The sequence below is a fragment of the Trachurus japonicus genome, chromosome 9 (genome assembly GCF_045865225.1).
Source record: "Trachurus japonicus isolate A0001 chromosome 9, Traja_1.0".
Lineage (NCBI taxonomy): Eukaryota > Metazoa > Chordata > Actinopteri > Carangiformes > Carangidae > Trachurus > Trachurus japonicus.
Window position 1 is genome coordinate 24376732 of NC_140915.1, and position 23657 is coordinate 24400388.

The 23657-nt window shown below is 43.6% G+C and overlaps 1 protein-coding gene across 26 annotated transcripts in view; it reads left to right on the forward strand.

Moving 5' to 3' along the window:
• Positions 1–246: 246 nt before the first annotated feature.
• ank1a (ankyrin 1, erythrocytic a) overlaps positions 247–23657 on the forward strand; it is a 95904-nt gene continuing 72493 nt past the window's right edge. For 20 of the 26 annotated variants that reach the window (XM_085786752.1, XM_085786754.1, XM_085786756.1 and 17 more), the window contains exon 1: positions 9251–9613. In XM_085786752.1, coding sequence (XP_085642878.1) covers positions 9488–9613 — 126 coding nt within the window. In that variant the 5' untranslated portion in view covers positions 9251–9487. Of the gene's footprint in view, positions 447–9250; positions 9614–23657 lie in introns of those variants that run through there. The other 6 variants (XM_085786759.1, XM_085786763.1, XM_085786782.1 and 3 more) reach the window with 2 other exon arrangements.

The following is a 23657-nucleotide window of genomic DNA, read 5'->3' on the forward strand; positions in this document are numbered from 1 at the left end:
AGACCCAGTTTTTCATTTACAGTTACAATTTTGCAAAGGCCCATTACCTGTCTCTTACGTTTCACTTTCTTATTTCACTAATTTTCTCTCTGTAACGTTCGCAAAACCTCAGGTTTGTCTTTGTTAAAGTTGATCTGGAAAGGTTTTAAATCACGATCTTTCTCCTCCTCTGGGTACAATATTGACAATTAGCCAGATTAGAGGAGCGGGGATGTAATTTGGGCCAAACGTACGTATTGGCTGTTTGTGCGCGCGGCGGTGTGAGGTGAGAAGGCCCCACGCTGGTGATTAATTACAGCCACGCCGCGTGACAGAGGTTGGAGCTCTCCTCGTGCTGTCTGCAGTCGACACGGAGGGAAATCCAGCCCGGCTAATTGACCCGGCTTCTGTAAGGCCATCCATCAACCGTGGCCCGAGTGGCCCCGTAAGAAACACATTATTCAGAGGTAAGTTAGTTACCCAACTAGCTCTCCGCCGTTCATTAATGGTATTAGCTCCATCCTCTGTCTGTCTCTGCTAGCAAAGCACGACGTGAAATGTGCGCTTCAACAAATGGGATTAGCAGGCGGCTTAACCCAAACCAAGCTTGTGGAAAGTTGTATTTTATGTTTCATTGTCGTTTTGATTGATATCTTCATAACTTAAATAGCTTTTGGCCTTTTCGGGGCTCTGTGTACATGGAAACCACGCCCACTTTGAGGTACAAGTAATGTTTTGGAAAGGTCACGTGACTAGGTCATGGCTTGAAAATCCCTTTTCCCTTCACTTTTTCAAACAAATTAATGTCTGTATGACAATGTAGTGTCTGCATACCTAATAAACATTACTGGGGAAATTGTTTAAGTCTAAATAATACGTTTTGTGGGAGATTTTTCAACCACGAAGAGAAAAAAAACAACAATTTAAACAGTTTGGACAGCAGGAATTTCCTTAGCAAGCAAGCAAGCAAAACTTTATTTTTATAGCACATTTCATTCCATATGGAAACACAACCTTACTTCCTTCCTAAAGTGGAAAAGTAGCCTATGTCTCATGGATACTTAAGAGGAAAACAGAGGTAGCCTACTGTACCCCATCTTGAGATGTAGATGAATTGATATTGATCTGGTCACTGGCCTTTTTAATCAGAGCCCTGTTACAGTTGTTTTTTTCTTCTTTTTTTAAAAGATCATATCAACGTGGCAAACAACCACTTTTTCTGATGGGCTGCTATTAATTCTATCACCATAAAACTGACCCTTTTACCTCACATCAGCCCTTGTGGTGCCTGTCAGCCCTGTCTGTTTTAGATTTCATTTCTCCTCTTTTGCAACCTGCTGCAGAGCGAACAGGAGAGACAGGTACAGCAGTGTCCAGATCAGCTGTCAGAGCGGTGTCTGTCTGGGTGGTGTGTGGTGTTATGGCTAAGTGAAAGATGGAGAAGCCTGAGGTCTCTGCTCGTCACACCTGGTCAGGGCCCACATGTGCTTCCACTTCCCTTCCCCACAAAATATCCCCCTAAATATCTCCAAAGAGAGGGGGAGAAGACATATGGCGACATACATTAAAGTGGATGAGAGCAGGAGAAATGATTTCTCATCCCCAGAAGATGGCTTGTCACAGTGGAGTCTCTCCCCCAAATATCTGCTCTTCTCCCTCCCTGCAATACTTAAAGGGGGGAAGGAGGGCAGAGAGTAATTGCTGTTGGGTCACATCTAGTTGTCTCAGTTGACCTTTTACCAATGATGAAGTTAAAGCCAAGTGTGTGTGTGTGTGCTTCTACGAGAGAGTGATGGCATGTGTGAGTGTGTTATATGTGAGTGTATGTGTGTGTTCTTCAAACCAAAACACATCATCAGGCTTATAATGACAACTTAAAGTAATGTTTGTCAAATTTCAGAGGATGCATCAGAGCATTTCGTGATCATCATGCAAACCTTGGTGATCGTGTATGTGCGTGTGTGCTTGTGTTTGCACACGTATGAGAGGCAGCCCCATAGCGCCACCTACCTATGAAAGAGCGGGACTCGTTTTCTGTCTTCCCTCAATCTTCAACGATCTGTCAAGAGATATTTGCCCTGTAAGAAGTGCAGCATTTCTCTGTCCTTGATTTATTGCTCAGAGCTTCATATTTAATGGCATGTACGTGTATGTTTTATTCTGTTACATGCAGAGTTGTTGTCATGGTATGCCGGCAATAGCAACACTGTGACAACAACCACAAACAACTGTTTTATATGTCTCCCTGTGCTCTGTATAGCAGCATGCATAAATATGCAGGAGGATATCTAATCAAATAAATCCATTCATTAGGAGAGCTGCTGGTATTTCTGCTTTTGCATTAATTACATAGTCATTACCATATCAATTAGAGAAATCAGAGATCATGTAATTAAGGTTTAACCAAAAGCACCTGCTGCCTCTGCGCTGTGTTGTGTGTGTGTGTGTGTGTGTGTGCGCGCTTCAGTCCTAATCTAATCTGTCCTTTGACAGGACTCCCGCTCATCAATCCTGAGCTGACGGAATTCAGCTTCTTTTTTTGTGCGTGTGTGTTTTGTTTTTGTTTATAGGGGTGGGTGGTGGTCGCGTTGGTGCCGATGTTTGGAGGGGGCGTCATGCGAGATGTTGTCATGGAGATCAAATTGATTGGCAGGGACGCCTGATTAGAAAGGAAGAATAGGAGACAGGTGGAAGGAGGCGGGCTGTACATCTAAGGGAACAGATTGGAACAAAGTGAGGACTCGCAGGGTGTCACAAGGGGGGGACACTGTCTGCTTGGCTCTGGTTGCACCTTGTAAAAGATATCCAGTAATTACTCTAACGGTCCACAGAGGCTTTTTGTATGTGTAGGATATGTGGATTTGCAACAATATGACCAGATGTTCTTGTATTTGACTTGGGTTAACTAAACTGAATCAAATATCTCAGAGATTAGCTGCAGAGACAGATTAATACCAACAAGTTTGAGAGACAGGGCGGCTCAGATCACAGACGGAGAATGAACACAGGGAGTGGTTTACAGTCTTGGTTTGCCACCTGTGTGGGAAAAGATGGATGGCGGTGAGAGAAGGGTGGAATAACTCTTTTAATGAACGGGTCAGAGGAAGCCATGTGTAAGAAAATCCATGGAAGAAAAATATAAGGAGGAAAAGAGAGTGGGCAGGAGAGGAGATGAGGAATGAGAGGAGGGAGGAGTGAGAGGAAGGGAATGAGGCTCAGGGGGATGGACACCAACCTCCGGCCTCCTCCTCCAATGCACTTCCTGCTCCATTTCCTCTCTTCTCCCTCGTTGCCCCTTTCACTCTTGCTGACATCTTACCTTTTTTCTTCATTGAGGTCAATCCTGCACCTACATGCTCCTCATCAAACTCATAATGCTTGCAGCTTATAAATTAGATTTCACAAGATCAGAAAGCCCCCCCCCTTGATTATATTTTAGGGAGCCATTGTTTTATATTACACTAAGTCTCACATCCAATACATCCTTAATTAAAGTTAGCATTTTTTTTAAGCTAGTAGTGAGAGAGGTTGTCTCTCACAAACTGGTCCTAATTATGTGTACACATTTTAGTGAATGGGTTGAATTTTATTGTTTGGATTTCAAAAAGGTCGATTGCACTGTTTATCACTAACAGTGGTCCAACTGTCCTGCACTGATCATGTTCCCTGATCAGACAAACAGCAGTTTTCCTTTAAAAGCATAAGATGGAAAAATCCTTTTCCCCTCGTGCCCTCTTCTCATCCTCCTCACAACAATCCTCCACCCTCACATCCCATGCACCAAGTGGTTCAGTTATGAAAGTTTTGCAGCATAAAACAGTAGTTTTCTGCATTATTGGTGTTTATTATTATTTATTTGATTTAAATTATCTCACAGTTTGATTAATTTAAAATATTTCAACATTTTACGTCATCAAAATGCCATGTTTGCAACTATAAATACATTAAAAAAACAGCTGTGCATCAACACATTCTCAGCATGGACACTACCACCTGTAGGGGTTTACTCAACAGTGAACTATAAATCAGAGAGGTGACACATTATCACCCGGCACTTCAGTCTGGTCAATGGACCGTAGTGTTGTATTAAGCAGTCATTTACACTATGGCACCACTAGATGGCAGAAGAGACCTGGAGAAATTGTCCCTCAGCTGTTGAAGCTTGGAATGTCAGAGGAGCCAAACATACTGTAGCTTCCTCTTTACTTTCATCTTTGCAGTATTGATTCAGTGCTCAGGGACTCTGTGGAAAACACTCCAGTTAGGGAACCATAAAGTAAGCAAGGTCACTTCAATTTTTTCCCCCTCTCTTTGTAGAAGTGTCTCTGGAGGACTTTAATCGTTGAATGGAGTTTTTGTTGATAAGACGGTGTGAGAGATAAAACGCTACCACTGTTCTCACATCTGACTACAACTGGGAGAGCCAGGGTACTGCCTGTGTTGCTCAACCTGCTTTTGTTGCACTTCACACTTCACAGATGGCAGCTTCTGTTATTTGTGGCGAGAGGCTCACCTGATTGATTTACAGACAAAATGGATTTCACTCTGAGCTATTTTTAAACCTCCAATCAAGAGATGGTGCAGATTTCATCATTCAATCACATTTCTCTTGCACGGCAAAAACGATAGTGGCAGTTATGTAATTGTTACCATCATTTGAAAAGCCTCCCTTTTAACCACCAATTGAGAACAAAGTATTGCTGTTCCTAGACGCTGCTGAGCCACTGTGTGCACCGGCAGTGACTGTCACTCTGCCTGCGGCCATTGACATTCCCAGCTGGTGATATTCACTGCTGACTCTGCAGCCATGAGACGACTCTGAACTGCTGCTCACGCCACCGAGCTGGTGATGGTGCAGCTTTAGTAACACTCGTGTCATATACAGTACACTGCACTTCGCTCTGCGTACTTCACTGGGAATACAGGGCCAAGTCAGATGAGCTCTTTTACATGAGGTGGCAGGGTGCCTGAGCCACGGCACAGTGTGGACATGAAGCCTGCCCTTGGTTTGTTACCTGCCATATGGCTTTCCCGATCAGTGTTGCAGTGCCAGCAGAGAGAGACACACACAGACACACACACACACACACACAGAAAGAGAGAGAGAGAGAGAGAGATGTTTCTGAAGGGGTATGTCAGGGCTCCGAGCTAACCTGTGCTATCCTCCCTTCATGCACCACTAGCCAAATGTCAGAGGGGGAAGGATGACAGCAAAATCTAAAAAACCGAGCAGCTGACCTGCAACAAATGTTAGTCAAGTAAACTTAATGTGACATAGGCCTGGTTATTGAGACTGGCTGGGCTTGCCACATTTCTGTTTTAGCTTTTTTAGTCAAAGTAACTTAACATAATTCATTTCCATAATAACTGATGTAAATCTAGTTTTCTGTCGGTTCTCTGAGTAATTGCAGCGCTGATTAAAAGCGCTCATGTTCACACAGAATAATTTCATCCCGTTGCTTTGGACGTGTGGCTGAAACGTGAACAGTGTGTTCTTATGGGAGCAGCATTGAACTGAACAGTCCTGTGGTGTTGCTCTGAGTTGGCAGTGTGCTGCAGTGCAGTGTTGAGCTTCGTTGTGTGTGTGTGTGTGTGTACCGGTATGTAAGCTCAACCCAGATACTCCATGAGTCGCCTTCAGGGGGCGCTATGATCAACGGTGTAATCAGTATTGTGAATTACTCCTGATTCTTCCACACTTGTCTTCCTGTCTCTACTTTAACAGCTGTGTCTTTTAGTCTGTCTGATTCCACAGACACTGGATCTGTTGACTGTTACATTTTACTGTATATTCTTTGATTGAAACCCTGAAGCATTACATTTCATCAGCATGTTAATACCAAGACCCTTCATGTTTATAGACCCATGTAGCCAGTGTGACTGCTCCTGCTTGTTGCAGTACTCCTTGCATATCAATAGAGGGCGCTGTCTGACCTCTGTTCTTCCTTGCTTGGTGTTTCTTGCATTTCCAGTTGATCTTCTGTGACGACCAACCATAATCTGTTTCACGTGGTTAAAAGGACAGTATTATGATCCTTTGATCCACTTGAAATCACTAAATGGTCTGCAGTGTTCATCCATACTGGAGTACCACAAATACAGGAAAGGGTTTTGTTCATCACATCTTCTTCATTTTGGCTGATACTGACTAACATTGCTGCTAAAATAACTCTTCTACAAGCCCCAGTTGATGGTGCAGAGGATGGCACAGGCCTGCAGAATACTGTATCTCACTTTAGACCATGGACCTCTGCCAGCTAGCACACTGGAGATTCGCTGTATTAGAACTGTTGTTTAGGGGCATAGTACAAACCAGCAGTGCAGTTGGCTGTATCTGTACAAGAACTGCTGCTGCTTCTGATGTGTGATGCATATAGCAGTAAGATTTCAGGAGCCATTAGTAGCTTTCCTGGTATTATGACTAACTCTGATCTAATGAAGTGTTTGTTTTTAGAAATAGTCTCCAGACCTGTGTGCACCCATGTGACCCGTCCCTGACGAACAGGATGACTAAATTAGAGAAGGAAATGAGAATCTTGTCCCTGGAGTTTCACCTGTGGCGTGGCTGTGAGTAAGTGTGAAACTGACATTTACTTTAGAGAATGACTGGCAAGAAAGTCCATACAAAGGACTGTGTTTCTCTCACTTGTTATTAACACACACACTTAATCTGCACAATTGTGACATTTCAAAGAATGGAAACTAGTTACCTGCTTTCAGCAAAGTGTTTCAGTCTCAAGCTGAGACCTGTCACGGGATCTGGCTGCACTTAAATAGTGACTGATTGTGTTGCTTTCTGGAGGGTCTGGATACAGTATGCTTTATGTATTGAATTGGCTCGCTCTCCACTCTTTTCACTGTGGCGAGTTTGTGTGTGTGGGTGTGTGTGTGTGGCTCTGTTGTGTCCTATCCACAGTTTTTAGAGGAGCAGTGGAGCGGTTAATGTGCTGGTGGGTGCTGGCCGTCACACTGAAGAGAGTTCGGGCAGTAGCTGTGTGTTTCTTTCTCCCCCCAGGTCCACACAACCTGTCCCTTTGTGTCCCGAGCAGGACCACCCCAGGGACCGTCTATATGCATCGGGTGCACGCGATACAAAGAAAGACTTATATGTGGTTTTTGAGGTCAAGTCCAACAACTCTCCACAACTATTCTAACAGAAAATATGTGTGGGCGTCGTGTCTTTGCTATTATTAAGTTACCGTGCTACTGTAGCTATGTGTGATGATTATGGGATGCCCTCTTCTGTATAGGGTTCCTCCAGGTTCAGCCCTACAGTATATTACCATGCTACAGTAAGTGATCCCATTTGCTGTCTTAGGATCCACTATAAAACTGCCCCTCCATTAGCTCAGCATGAGTAGAGCTTAACAAGACCAGTCTAGATGGCTAAGCAAAAACCTCCTTATTACCAGTGCAGTCGGTCCGGCTGGTGATTCATTTAGACACATTCCCCAGGAGTTCAATATTGTGATGGATCTCTTGCCACAGAGCTGTCAGCCTTGTCAGTATTTGTGTTTGTTTGTGTCATAGCTGGGCCACACGAGCGAGTGATTTGTGTAGAAGCATTGCAGACACAGGGCAATATCACCAGTCGTATTCATTAGTATGCTGCAGTATAGAGAGAGAGCTGCTATCAGATCAGGGGAAGCCTGGGCAGAAGAGCAGAGGAAAAACAGAAAGAGAGAGAGAGAGAGACGTAAGTACAGTCATGGACAGGAAGAAGCAGCAGCTGATAATGAGTGAAATGTATGAGGGAGAATCTTACAGGACCCGTCCAGAATTTCAGTCTCGAATGAGCACTTTTCATTCACATTGGGCTTAATATCATGAGTCATTGAGCTGATACCTGACAGGACAGAACTACCAGTGACTGTAAGAAACTGCAGAATGAGAGAATAGGATTTTTTCCTTTTTGCAACACGATTAAAAATGAGCCCATAATTAAGATGTTGCTGCAGAATATTCACCAACACAGAGTTAGAGTGTGTGTGTATGTACATGTGTGTTGGCATGTGGACTTGTGTTGGGTGTGTGTGTGTTTGTGAGTCTACAGTATCGGTGTGAACTGTATGTGTGATGTATAGTGAGCCGAGCAAAGAGAGATGTTAAAGGATCTTTTTTGCCTGCGTCAGCAGCATTGCAGGGAGGAGGGGAGGGAAGGGGAGGAGAGAGAGAGAGAGAGAGAGAGGGAGGATACAGGAGTGCAATACCAGTAAACAGGTGCCAGCTCTATCAGCAGCTCCTCTCCTATGGATCTTTTCCCTTCTGCGCACACAGGACATACATTGTACATGAGGACTCCATAGAGAAGCCATTATGCCGGCCATTGTTTTTAATTGTGCGCAAAACTGTGGCAGGAGATGAAAGAGAAGAGAGGGATGACAGAAAACGAGATAAAGAAGTAAAATATGCAAAGCTTTTGATATGGTTACTGTGTGACACATAACATTAGATGGTCAGGGACTGGTAAGGACCAGCCTCTTATTGCTCACAGCCTCCCTCTAATATACACAAGCACACTGCACCAACATCCGTGCATGGGTACCAATCCTGCTGCAGCGCCTGAACAGTAAAGGGGGAGGAGGGAGAGGCAGAGAAGGGGGGAAGAGAGAGAGAGAAAGAGTAAACGAGTATGAGGCAGTTTTTTTTCCTCATGCATGTTTTAGGTTTTTTTTTATTTCCTCTGCTATCCTGGGGTGTGTGTGTGTGCATGTGTGTATGAGTGATGGCGTGATTGGCTGTAGTGATGACAGGTTCCCTGTGCAGCCTAGCGATCCTCCACAGATGGACACACAGCAGGACTATGAGATACTGAGAAATTAAATACAGGAAAAGGAAACAAAATCAATGCAATGTGAGGAAGGAGAGCTGACTTTGATTTAAAGCTGCTCAGGCTATTCCTCAACTGACTGTCAGTACATCCCTTTTTAATCTTTGTTGATGAGGAGGAGGGGTGGGGAAGTAGGGGGGTGAATCAGTGTTACAGTATGTAGAAGCAGTGAAGGCAAGTAGAGGAGGAACAGAACTAAAAAAAGAGAAGAAAAACCTGTAAATTCAATGTTATTTACCCATTTTCTTTTCTTCTCCACATAGGGTAGGGGAGACCAGAGTGGAGAGCAACAGAAAAAAACCTGAACGAAGGAAGTGTACACGAGTGATTGAGAGAGGGAGCCTGTGAGAGCACTGGAGAGAGGGAGAGAGAGAGAGAGAGAGAGAGGGAGAGAGCGAGAGCGAGCGAAAGAGAGAGAGCTGCGCTGCAGTAGCATCCCACAGCAGACGGCTGAGGACTGCCGGTGTGTGTGTGTGACTGCACTGCTGAAGAGGAGGAGGAGGAGTAGGAGGCAGAGGGTGAGCACGCTCGCAGACTCTGCAGGGCCATAGAGGAACACAGCAGCAGCAGCAGCGGCAGCAGCGCTAGTGTTGGCCCGAACCAGGTAGGAGCCCCCAGCATTCCACCACCGAAGGATCTGGACGCGTCAACGCCGCCCAGACCCCCACCGCCGGCGCCATGGCACAAGCGGCCAAACATCTCCGCAAGAACAAGGATTTAGAAGCCCAGTTAGAGCAGGAGCGCAAAGAGAAGGAGGAGGAGAGGGTCAAAAAGAGGAGTCGCTCGCGGGATAAAAAGCGCAAGGTACTGGGACCATTCACAGGTGGGGTGGTCAGGGGTGGGGTGATGGGGCGGGGGGGCGGGATGGGGGAGGGGGAGGGGTGGCTGGAGAGGGCGGCAGGAAGGTTGAGACGCCCCCCCCCACCTTCTTTCTCTGTCATGCTAAGCTGTGGTCAGGGGGTGGCCGGGGCACACATGGAAACTCACAGTCCTGAGTGCGTTTCCACTGTGTGGACACAGTCTCCCCGGCAAACACATGTATGTCCTGCGCATACAGACACGGGGAAACGGTACAACACACTGCATGCCTTCCTACTCCTCTCGACTCGCTTTATACCTGCTTTATTGACTGTCCTGTCTGAGCCGTCTGATAAGGCAGTGTAGTACTCTACCTCTCACTGTGTCTCCGTCCCTCTTCACATCTCTGTCTCGTCCTCTCTCGTTCTTTGTTTGTCAGTGAGACAAATTTCACTCCAGCACTAATCTTCCATGAGGACAGTGAGCTTCCCACAACAGTGCATTCAGCTGTTTTCCTCTGTGTGGCATTGTAATGACCGCAGAGCAACACCTGCAGGCTCCTCTCTCTCTCTCTCTCTCTGACTGAGGAGTCCCAGGCAGCGCTGGAGCGAGCGGCGGGGCTTATTGTAAACAATAAATCTCTGCTCTGCCAGTCACCGACTGCAGGGACGTATCATCAAGCCACTACTACTTGGTTCCTCTCCCTGCTCGTCGCATTTCACTCAAACTCATTAATGAAAATGAGTCATCTGCAGATTGTGCTGCTGTGTATTTGGTAGGTAAATTAGTCCTCGGCAGCCGAGGATGAGTGCGGCCGCCCTGTGAGTGTGAGCCTGCACTGTGCCAGGCAGGCTGTAAACCAATCTGATGCTGATGCAGTAGAGTTATGGACAGACAGACCATAGACAGACAGACAGCACAGCTTCCACTTTTCTCAGAGAGGGGAGGCAGGCAGGGCTGCAAGGCCACTACAGGGATTAGATTTTTCTTTCTGGTTTGCTTGCAAGTGGAGTAAGAAGGGGGTCAGAGGGTGTGTTTGTGAAAATCAAAGGAAGCAGAGAGGGAAAGGTAGAATGAGTCATATACACCTGGGGTGGCTGTGTCTCAGCAGGGGTTTACTCCTGAGCTCTTTTTGACGGAGAGTCAGCTCCAATCCTTTCATCACAGACGCACACATGTCACCTCTCTGTCTGTGATGACTGACACGAGGCACTGTCACCCGAGCTGAGGTTTCTCCGTATTCCTCACCTCTAAGACAGACAGCTCTTTATCAACCATTTACCTTGGCTAAGAGAACCAGCGTCAGAAAAAAACAGTACTGTACGTTTAATGCCTGTGTGTGCTCTGCATGTGTGTGACTGTGATTCTGCTCGAGTGTGTGTGATGAGATTCAAGAAGGGAGAACCCGCACCCCCAACAGTACGGATGAGGCAGGGGTGAGGTTTCTTGTGAGGGTACTAATGCAGCCCAACTTTGACTGAAAGTCTACGGTTTCAGAGGATCCCATATCACTTACGTAACCATGCAGCTTAAGTCTTTCAAATAAGCTTCCTGAGTTCCCTCCAGCTCCCCCTCCCAACCTCTCTTCCTTTTTTAACACCAGCTTACAGCCATTCCTGGTTTCTGGAGCAGATGTTAATACTGGGGGAATTCTCTCTCTTTATCTCTCGTTCTCTCTGTGGTGCCCTCCTTGTTTCCTCTCTGATGCCTGCAGCTACAAAGTCAAATTTATGTAATTCATAACTTGATTGCGTTTCCTCATATTGCATGGTGGTTAACAAAACCACCTTGGCACTTGGTTGTTTTCTTTGTTCGCCACTCGACACCTGTTTTTCGGTAGTTGTTCCATCAGCTGTCTTGTGTATCGACCTGCACCTCGGGAGTGTCCCTATCCTCGAGGTGTAAGCAAGGTCAACACTTTCTCTGTGAGACGACCACATTTTTTAATTCAATTGTTCACGCACATGTGAACAAACAAGCATGCACACCACTTTTCCTTTGTTATTTCGTAACCAGCAAACAAGGCCTTTCTTATGTAAGCTTCAGCTTCCATTTTCACTGGAGGCATTTCAAGCCTTTATCCTGCACGACTGATGTGATTTAAGATATGAAGAATCTCTCATTGCTTCTTTTATTGATCCTGTGTGTCTTGTACGATGATTTGTTTCAACTTATACTGGTTGAGTTATCGTTGATCATGCACTTTTAGTCGCAAGAGTGCAGGGCCATAAAAGGATGGCAGTGTTAGTCGGTCAGCCAGCGACATGGACATTCACCTGGTTCAGTCTCATTTGGTCTAATAAGTGTTGTGGCTCCTAGGGGCAGCCAGCTGGTGTTTACTGTAATAGTCAAAAGTCTTATTTGTTCTTTTTTTTCATAATGTGTAGCAATTCAGTAATGGATCTTTTGGACATTTCTTGATTTTCTTTCCTCATCGTCTTTATTGTTTAATAATCCCTTTAATCTACTGTTTGTGACTAATCTGTGTTGGTGTTTCACATGATTATTTCTGTCCATGTGGGGGCATGAACCTCTGTCCGCTGACGAATGTCCAGAGTCATAAAGCTAGCAATTCGTCACCAAAGGGTGAGAGTGCCATTTTAATTGGCTTCATGGTGTAGTGGTATTGTACAGCACAGGTCAGTTGCTGAGCAGTGGATAATGTTGTCCTCAAATTACTTTTATTGATGAGTTTGCTGCTCTTGAAAAATGAGCATTGTCAGGATGTGAACAAAGCCCTATTGTCCTAGTCAGCACCTATTTTCACCTTATTCTGTTTGTGTGTTTGTGTCTACAGTAGATTACCTGGCGACAATGGCCCTGAAATATGAAGTTGTGCTTTGCTGTGTATATTGTTTGTCTCATATCAGGATCACAGATGCAAATTGAAAAAAAATTATCTAGAGCAGTTTTTATTTCAGGCTGTGCTTTCTTTAAGATGCACGACTCTTCCAAGGTAACATGAAATGCACACCTGGTATTATACAAAACAGGCTGTTTGAAAATTGAATATACATTGACACTCCAGGAGGAGCACATAATCATGTTCATTCTGCTTGACTAGTCTTTTGGCCAGCACATTCTTAACATATTGGTAGCTTAATTTTCAGTTATTTTTAACTGTCCACATAATGATGATCTGCTTTAAATCAAACATGGACAGACTAGAGACATTAGGAACAGAAAACACAGCCAAGTGTTCAACAGTATCATCAAACCCTGTCTGTGATGCTCATCATAATGAATAACATAATTTAGTAGTTAACAGTGCAGATGCAATAAGTCAACTCAAGAAACCTATAATGTACATTTTCTAATGAGCACTTTATAACATTATTTAAAGCCATGAAATAATTGTATGTAGAGATCTGTTACCAGTTGTTGTAGTGCCACAACATGTGATCATTATTTGGTGAAACCCCCCCAACCCCCCACCCTCAGGCTGTTTAACAAATCCAATAGTGCCTATCAGGATGTATGTTCAGAGCAGCATTTTTGTGTGCAATAATATGGATTTCTCTCTGGTGTCATTTGACTTTTGTTCATTTGGTTGAACAAGAATGTACAGTAAGCAAGTTTTGTGTTTCAGTAAACACATCTTGAAATGGTGCCGGTAAACGTGGATACATGTTTAAATCTCTTCACAGCTCATGTTATTATTGTAGTCGTGATTTTGGTGGATTGTTGGTTGCTGGTTTTTTTTGTTTAGTTTGATTTATTTCCATAATTTCTTCTGTTGTCAAACCAATAGTTTATTTTGTTCACAGTCAAAGATGATATTAATGTGTGAATATTCATAACTAGCAGCGAGCCTTTGGCATTTTGGCTTAAAAAAGACCGTAATGATAAATTCATCATCAACCAATTCATTTTTGGTTGATGAACTAGAAAGCCACCCAGAGGTCTTTGAATTGTAATAAATGTAAATCTGCTCTGTTTTCTGCCAGCAAATGTTACAGCACATGATAGACATAACCTCCTTTTCCCAAATCATGAGTTCAAATCAAAGATGTTACTCTTCAGTTTATTGTTACTAACATTGTAGGGCTGCAACTAATGATTCATTTCATTAGTGATTAATGTAAGGGCAATTTTCTTGAATAACTTTTAAAATCTTAAAATCAACGTATTAAATGTAGCAGTAATAACACGTCCCCTTACAAGATACCTAGATAATGTGATTGGACACATTCACAGGTGACAATGTAAGACAAGAAAAAGCAGGTTCTCAAAACATGTTTGTAAGGTGTTCTAAGCAATTAGATTAAAGATCACCTGATTAATTTTTTGAGTATAGATTATTATTTCATCATAGCTATACAATGCTTTGTTGATGGATGTATCTAAGGACGATTAGAATAATTGATGAAGTCTGTGTTTGACGTGGCTAAAAGGTCATTATTAGTGTTTAGATATGACTTGTCAAGCTGTTAGTAGCAAGGAAGTGAAGTGCAGAGAGAACGAGTCATGGCAGCTGAGGACTGACCTATTAGTGGTTCAGGTACTCAGACCTATCAATACAAGAGGTCTGGTCAGGATGCACTATTGCTCTGTTGTTGCTGAATATTGTTCTCAGCCGCGCTGGCTGCAGATCACAGCCCATCAGGCACGTTAAAGGTATATTTCAACATTTTGGCAAATTTGCCAATTGCCATAATCACTATAGTCTTAGGAGTAGGTTCAAGACCTTTAATTGTCGGTGCAAGCTGTTTTGAGATCGGCTGGGCAGAGATGTGAGCTGCTAAGCTAACGCACCAGACGCTCATGGTATTTCCACATTTCCATCAGCAAACTAAATAAACAATCCAACAACTCCAGAATGCTTTCTTGGACAAGTTGTGACCTGCACATTTGCCACGCTATGAAATAATGTAAAATTAAGCAACATTACGACACATGAAGCAAATACTCAGAACTACTTTCGCTTTTGAAGTCACTCTGCCGAGCAGCCGTGTCTGGGATGTAGTTTCGGTTACGTATTTACCTCGAAAACAACTCTGTTTCGTAACGTTCCATTATTATTTCATAGCGTGGTGAATGTGCGGGTCCCAACTTGTCCATGAGAGCGTTTTGGACTTGTTGGATTGTGTATTTGATAAGTTTGATGAGGGAAAGACTGGAAATAACGTGCGTCTTCCAGAGCTAAGGTCTGCCCAGCCGATCTCAAAACAGCTTACACCGACAATTAAAGGGGACATGTTTTGAAGGCTCTTTAACATATATTTGGGTGTTTGTCTTGCCTTCTGGCCCCCAAAATGTGAGAATTTACAAAAAAATCTGTAATGTGCAGGTTGAATGAGCAGGTTGAAATCCATGTGGTTTAATGAGCTGTTCCCTCGGTTCTCTGGCAATGATGCAACTAGTTTTCGAATTTGCATAATACCACCCCTACCTGGTACTAGTAGAAGGAGTGGGGCGGGGCAAGCAGTGGTTCATTTGCATTTAAAGGGACAGACAATCCGTTCTGAACGGGGATCTTTTGAACGGATGAAAAAAGAGCTATGAAGTTTGTTCCTTGGGGTATTTTGACTGAAGCATGTCATAGTCATGTCTTTAAGACACCTGGGAACTATTTTAATTTGTGGAAAAGGGGCATAATATGTCTCCTTTAAAGGTAATGAACCTACCACTAAGACTATAAGGATTATGGCAATAGACGAATTTGCCAAAATGTTGAAATATCCCTTTAAAGGTAAAACTCAGAGACACGGTGCAGGACTGTGCAGCTAACATGGCTGCCAGAGAACAATGCAACGGTGAAAGTACTAAAGTGCTATCTCCATCTTCATTTAAAGCGACGGTGCACGGCAGCAGTGGATCAGCATTCCAGCGTCGTCTCTGTCTGCCCTCGAAAATCTGTTCCCCTCCCTGCTTGAGCAGGAAGCAGAGCCTTCACTGAGGGTAATGTGTCGATCTCTGAGACAGATTGGTACTGTAGAGCTGTCTAGGTCTTGATGCTGTGTTTATGTGTATGTAAGACTGTGTGTGTTGTTCAGTGTGTGTTCAGGTTTGGTGCAGTGGATTAGGGGTGCTGCAGCAGTGACTAAGCCCATCAGAGCCAACTCTAGTACCTGTCTGCTGATCAGCCCTGCCGACCTGCTTATCTGCCCCCTGACTGGTTGTGATCAAAATGATGAATTTTAAATGAACCATTCCTCAGGCCAAACCATTGGCAGATAACTAGTTTCATTATTGGCTGCTAGCATGTGAATAGTTAAAGGTGCCGCTCTGTCTGTTATCTGGAACTTGGCTTCAGTCAATATCTGTTTCAGGTATCACCACAAAATCTATTCTGTAAGAGAAATAACTTACAGTTTGTAAGGATGCACACTACTATGAAAAGTTTTTGTATTTCGGTTTGTGGGGTAAAGCAATGGAACAGTTTGAATGAGGAGCTGAAAGGATGTCCAAACGTACAGAAATGGCCGTTTGTCCTGTTTGTCGCGCCGAGTTGTCACGAGCTGCAACACGAGTTTACCCGAGTAAGGAAAACGAATTTGATTGGTCGTTATTGAGCGGGCGGGATATTCAAAGCTTGGGGCGAGACCGAGCTCCGTGTGTGTGTGCGTGTCTCAGACGTTTGAATGACGGATTACGGATCCAATATCAGTGGCTGGTGAATCGTGTACAGGCTGACGTATAATCCGTGCGCCTGCGTTATCCAATGCGAAAAAAAAATACACACTTTCATCCCGGATTTACTCAAAAATAGAATTTTGCACAAAGTTTGGCCTACATCGTCTGAAAGATGAGTTATCACATTAATTTTATGATCCAGAGTGGGCTCAAATTCAGTTTTCTTTTCTGTACACCTTTAGAGAATGTGTGAAAATATGATTTTCACAAGGTACAGGAAAGCAGATATTAACCATAACGGGCTGTTTACTGCATGTTTATGTAGTCTGTTATTTGTTTTTATTTTCTCTTCTATGGTTTACTTCGTATGCTGTTAGAAATATTATTGTCAAACTTATATTTTAAATGACTATGGATTTGATAACTAAAACTGGATATATTTATGTTAGTTCAAGTTTTAATTAATGGCAGAGCATTCAAAAAGGAAGCTGGGTGATTTATTCATTTTGGTTGAGTTATGGAGAAGGGGCAAGATTACTGTAAATTAGTTTCTTACTTCAGCTCACTCCCTTTCGTACATGTCAACTAAAGTAAGTCATTCATTCATTCACTCATTTATTCAGGTTCAAATAAATGCAGACCTCTTCTGTTTGTCACTAGTTGGATACCCCCCCCCCCCACACACACACACACACACACCCACACCCCTCAACAAGGGCTGCATGTTCTATTCTGATTAATTGTTTGGTCTGTGAAGTGTGAAAATATTCTATTAAAAGTAACATAAAATGGAGAAAAGTACTTTATCACTTTTAAGACGCTGGAAGCATACAGTTAATTGATTATCTAGTGGTTGTATTTTCTTACTGATCAGTCTATTCATTATTTTACCCCTTCCTTAAAAACGTGGTTCGGTCCATGCATGGAAAACAAACAATCAGCTATAGTTTTCTAAGGTGAGGTTTTTGAAATTGACAGCTTGTTGCTCATTACTGAGGAGGCTTTGAAAAAAAATCTTAGTAAGGGCATCAGAGTAAAGCATGGGTACATCTGAGTAAAAACCACGATGGCATAAGAGTGATAGAATGAAACACCTGTCAGCCATGAGACTTGAATGCTCCAAACATGATTGTGTTTGAACTTTCCTCAAAACCAAGTTGCACACAGGAAATAGAATTATCTAGCCGGTAAGTGTATCCTCGAGTATTTTCCAAAATGTCAACCTATTCTTCTGAACTCCTGTGTGAACATTTTATTTACTTAGTGTGCTGAGAAAGAAACTTGAGAGTTCCCCCTTCACTCACTAAAATGGTTTTCAGGAGCCAGTATGTAGTGGCTGTATGACCACGTTTTATTTCAATTCAACAGAGATCTTGGGTTTAGCAGTGCATTCACACCGGACGTGAAGCAACATTTTCGCATAACGAGATTACATACAAAGTCATTGCAAAGATGTGAATACACGCAAATGTGCAATGCGAAAGCGCGTCATCCGTACAGGTTCAAAATATTCAAATTCGTTGAAATATTCGCATGATATTTTGCCGGGACAGCCTACATGTATCAGCGTTGAGATTCTCCTGACACAGGACGCCAGGACGTCAGAGACTTGCTATATACAGTAAATATTCATTGATTTTTACAAACTGCAACTCAACGGAGGCTGAGATGGAGTGCCATGTAATTGGTGTCCTGCCGGGAGACCGATCCTACCTAACATGTCATCAAACTAAGCCCTGGTTGAACCTAAAATAGCGCTGGAAGCGGCTGTCATTCAGAGAAGGCTCCTGGTGTCTTGGTGAAAATGGTGACATTCATCGAGCTGTGTGCATGTCTGGATGGGAGCGTACCTATGTTCCCCGGGTCCTATGTTCCCCGGTCACAGACAAAGCGGGGAACATAGGACCCTTTGGGTGAACAGCGGGGAACATAGGACCCTTTAAAAAAAAAAAAGATCCTATGTTCCCCGGTTCCATACAAAGCGGGGAACATAGGGATGATCCCGTCCGGATGATATTATTAACCCAGACATGACAGCGTTTGGTTTGTCTCATATGTACTATATATGTACTCGCATATTCGCGCAAGTAACACAAGGTGAAAACTTGCTTTGTGTCCAACGTGAATGCACTGCAAGAGGAAGTATGGAGTTAAAGAGACCCCGAGAAGTTTGCTTTTGGTTATAAAAGAGTCCCATATTGTGGATGAATCTACATGACCCACACTTGTTAATGGGTCCATTTCCGATAAATATATCGTTTTGTCTTAACGTTTGTCTCTAGTTATTTTGATATTATTACAGTATTTAGTCAACTCGCACAGCATTTCCTGGTTTCCTGGTTTCCCGGATGCTGCCCAGTGGGTCATGGGAATAACGCAGCCAGATCGCTGGTTGGCATCGTTTATGGCGGAAATATGACGGTATCTGATCGTCTTCAAACCTCCGACTTTCATTCTTGATTAATGAACACATTCTTGGCAAATGTTTTCATTTTTGTCCGTCTTGCGCCAATCCAAGAATTTCACCGTGCGTGCGGAGGCTCATTGGAAATGTAGTGTGAAAACACTTATGGTTTCCAAAAGTCCTCGTAGTCACTTTAATGTTATGTATTTAATGTATTATGTCTTCCTAAAGACACTAATGAATATGTGTGTGAAGTGGTTTTGGGCGCAGCATGTTGCATTGTAACCAATTGTCAACCCCTGTGGTTGAAAAATAAAGCCATTGTAAAAGTCATAAAAACTGCAGTTCCTCAAATGGCCACTTCTAGCTGGCTGCAGACCTGAACTTATCCTCAGACTCCCATGATAATATGTCTGTACAGCAGAAATAAACATGTTGACAGGATGGTACGAAAAACAATTTCCCTATTCGTGACAACTGTACATGGGGTGAAGTTTTACATAACTCCCCCTTTTTAAATTTTATGAGGGTTGAACGTTATGCATAATTTAGGGCAGGCCACTCCGAGTGCCACAAACTTGTATGCACCTGAGTCTCGGCTCCACACACTCCTCCTCTTTTCCCATGTTTGGATTTGCTGTGAGTTCGGTGCAGTGACGCCCTACCAATATGGCGACGCTTTAGAAGCACTTCTCAGTAACCTGTAGGTGCCTGTCGGTGCCTTGTCAAGCTTTGCAGTCTGTGATCATAACTCATCATGTGGGACATCACTAACAATCAGCCAACCACTCTATTACTCTCACATCTTTCTTCTCAAACTTCTCATACTGTTTGTGTATGTTAATGAACCCGAAACCGTGTGTGTGTGTGTGTGTGTGTGTGGCCCTGAGGAACCCCTCCGACAGATGACTCAGCAGGCCTGGCTGAGGCACTCACTCATGTTCATAAAGCTTGGGAATGAGTTTCAGTGAGTCCAGCTCCTGGCTCCACAGTAAGTGCTGCTGGGGCAGGTTGGCCAGGAGCTGCAGCCTACACTCCTTTAATTAAAACGGGAATGGAAGGCGCACGTGAGGCCAATTCCCCAACCCCCATCCCTCTCCTCCCCTTACCAGGGCCATAGCGGCTCTTTATTTATGAGCTTGCAGTGACAGAGTGATTTTCTTTTTTTCTTTTTTTACCCCATTTAGGTTCATTTGATTAAATGTCTGTCCTTTTGTTAAAATACAAACAAATAAGGAAATAAACAAGCAGAATGACATTAAGGATCCAGCAAGCTCTCCCGCTCTGCAGGGGTTCAGCTTCCCTGACACTCCGAAGCCTGAGGATATTTTTAAATTGTTGATCAGTGATAAAGATGCAGCGATTCGTTCTTTCATATTAAGACTGAAGCCATAAGCATTTGCACCTGCTTATTTCCTGTTATTATCTCCGTAATAAAAGAATGCATGATGCATGATTTTGATAATCCTCATAAGCCTGCGAGACACCGACCATTTATTGGTGTGTTTCCTGGCTGATGATTGTGAATGAAGCTGAACGGACACGTAGGACTGCAGTGCTTTCAGCAAAGCATTAGTCTCCAAGACAGGTTTGCGTAAACCCCCCTCCTAAAAAAGCATATCAATAGTAGCAGCATCTGTCCGTGCCTGTCCTCCCACCTCACAGTTAAATCTGTTCATTTATGAAGCAGTACGTGAAATAATGTGTCATATTGAGAAGGGCTTCCTTAGATTTTCCTCCTGGTGCCTCCCAACCTCCCTCCCGCCCTCCCTCCCTTCATCTTCCTCTCTGTCTCTCTCTCCGTGGCCGATTGCGCTAATCTCTCCTCCCAATTGTTATTCTGATAGTGCGGCTGTTACGTAACTCCCTGAAACAAAAATTGAGAGATCAGGGTTATTGAAATGGATCCTCATCATACCCAAATAAAAGAGGGAGAGTGAGAGGAGGAGAGAGAGAGGAAATGAGAAAGAATGAGGCGATATCGTCTTAGAGGAATTTGATAGATTATTGCTGGGCAGCTTGTAGTCAGGCAAAGAAAGCTTTTGGTGTCCGTTACCCAACCTCAGCTCTTTCCCTTTAAGCTCCTTCTGGCTGATGAGAGAGGAGAGAGGAAAGGACAGGAGGTGGGATAGGCAGCTTAGTGCAGTTTGATGTCCAGGTACTCTGAGTCCTCACTTGATATCCTCAGACTCTGCAGCATCTCCTAGACTGGTCTGTACCAAAGTCAGGAGGCTCTGCAATGTGCAGGCTACCATTTAATGTATTGATTGGTTATTCTTTGCCATGTTAGAAAAAAATGATTAAAAACAACATTTGTGTTCAATTTCTGGCATTTAACAATTACATTTTTCTACACTCATCCACCTTTCAATTACCTTTTGATTTTGTCACATAATTTCATTCATGCTTCAGTGCACAACGACGTTTGCTGATTTATGACCATTGTAACGGTATGGCCCGAGGGATGGAAGCACAGGTCCGTCAGTCTCTCTGTCCAGCTGTTTTGTTCCTCTCAGGATAATCTTCAATAAACGTGATGATGTTGTTTCATGCTTACACAAAAAACAACTGTAAGATGATGAACATGGTTAGTGCCAGCATGTTAGCATTGCCAGAGCACTGTAGGGTTGAAGCAGTCTTAAAACAGTAACCAGCATGCTGGTACAGTCTCAGATTTGTTATCGTAGGTGGCAAAATATATGGACAACTTTGCACCTCAAGTGCACATATATTGCAGTTTTGTGTGTCTGAGTGTTCAAGGAAAGCATGCTGGTTGAAGGACTGCATTTGTATGTGTGTGGGAAGGACCTTATGTGTGCGAGTGCTTGGTGTGAGGATGAGCACACAGGCTGAAGGAATATAGCCCAGGGCTAGAGCCGTAGAAGCGAAAAGGAGTGAAATATCAGAGGAGAGTGGGTGACCCCAGAGTGACTCTGCACCCTTCCCTTCTGTATTGGGTGACGGGTGTCTTATTTACCTGATTGATATGATGATTCTTTATTTTTTTTCTGTCTACCGTGGGGAAAAGGAATAATTCAATTGAAAACCCAGCAGTACTGTAGGTCATTACAGCGGCGCAGCCTCCCTGCTGTAATTCTCAGTTCCAGTTCTCTGAGTGCGGACAATAGAGAACGTCTGATTCGTTTAATGTGACAGCCAGGAGAAGACTGAGTTCATGATTGGAGTCTGAATTTCCTGACTGAATTAAACTTGTGTAGTCCAAAATGGTGTCCAGAAACACTGCATATATACAGTATGTAACAGGAACTCAGCTGAGCTTCTCAGGAGGAGATTCAGATTTAGTTTTTATGACTGCATCGCTCCTTTTGGGTTACAGGTGATGACATTACAACTCTAGGAGGTTGGCCTTGGCTGGTGCCTTGTGTATCGTTGTGCTCCCTGATGATAAATCTTACTTAGTAGAGTGCAGATTTCTTGAGTCATCTAATCCTTGTGTCAAGTGTCATCACAGTGTCGTAGCATCATGGACCTGTTATTAAAAGCTTAGCCATTTGTAAACCCCTTCATCTGAATCCCCTGGAGGCAGAGGTGGTGTCACTTTGATTTGATCCTCCTCACTTCTCTTCCCACCCAGCGTGCACTGTGATGCTTTGCTCTCCGGGAAGATGGCCAATAAAATGTAGATCAGTCAGAGGATAAAACATGGCATGGACCATAATAAAACCTTAGTTCATTCATCCATCCCTCTGGTAAACACATCACATCCCCAGCTGCAGATGTCAACATTGTTGTTCAAGTACCTTAGTGTGTAACTGACTTTTCTTTTAGCTAAGAGGCACTTAAACTATGTAAAATTCAGTGTACTGGCACAGTCAGTCTTTTGTGTCATTTCAGTGTCATTTCATTACACTCAAAGTCCCAAACTGGTAATGTGGCGATGATTTATTGATGATAAAATGCCACTTTTAGCTCCATTCTTCTACGATGGACGTAAATGGAATTTCATCTGTGATGCTCACAGCACTGAAAACCACATTTAGTTTTAAAACAATGCCGTTGTTACTCTGGATGATCCATGACCAGTTATGGAAGGAAGTACTTTTAACCAAAGAAAGTGCCTCAGACAGGCAGACAGGGGTCCATTCACTTGAATATGAAAGTAGTCTCAGACTTTGCTTCTCTCAGCAATAGCAGCAGCAGTAGAGATGGAGCTGTTCACTTAGTATGGAAATCTATATGTACATTTTCTCAGTAAACTCAGTAAACTTGTGAAGAAGATCCTGTGATATGATATCATCAAAAGCTCAAGGTACTGAGTGGGTCAGATTTTTAGATATTTAACACAGGCAATGTTTCTTTGGCAGAATGTTTCTACTCTAAACAACATATGTCGCAACACCAATACAGTATGTTTCTTGCATTGGTGTGGAGGCAGAAATCCCAGAGATGGAGCTCTATGAACCAAGGTAATTAAAGCAAAATCTATCTGTATGATTTCTACAGGTACTGTAGGTGTGGGCAGTTGTGGGTATTGGCTTCTTAGACTCGTCTGCCATTAAACCTGCTGACCCTTAAATACTTAACTGGCCATGTTTAACAATTGCCAGTTTCACTGTGTACTTTATGTCTCTCTCTCTCTCTCTCTGTGTGTGTGTGTGTGTGTGTGTGTGTGTGCCCTGGCATTTGTTCGTGTGTCTGTGTATGAGCTCACACATTCATTGAGCAGAGGCACGTGGGTTGTCTTGTGGCGCAGGATTTACTAGCTAGCTGGGAGGATAGTGGTGTCACCCAGCCTCTAATTGGCTGACCCCAGAGATTTTTCTCGAGCAGATGCAGCGCCAGGTGCCCAACCCCTTCCCTTTCTCCCTTCCTGCTACATTCCTCCATCCCTCCGATAATCAATTCTCCTGCTTCGATATAGACTACTACTCCTTCCCTCTCCCCCACTCTCTGCCGCAGTTTCTTGCGGCATATTGCAACACTGCAAGATCATGCTTTCAATTCTTAACACCTCCCTCTCTTGTCTCTCAGCCTCCGAGTTTGCGCTAAACACTATGGATCCACATTTGTAGAGAGAGAGAGAGAGAGAGAGAGAGAGAGAAATGAGAG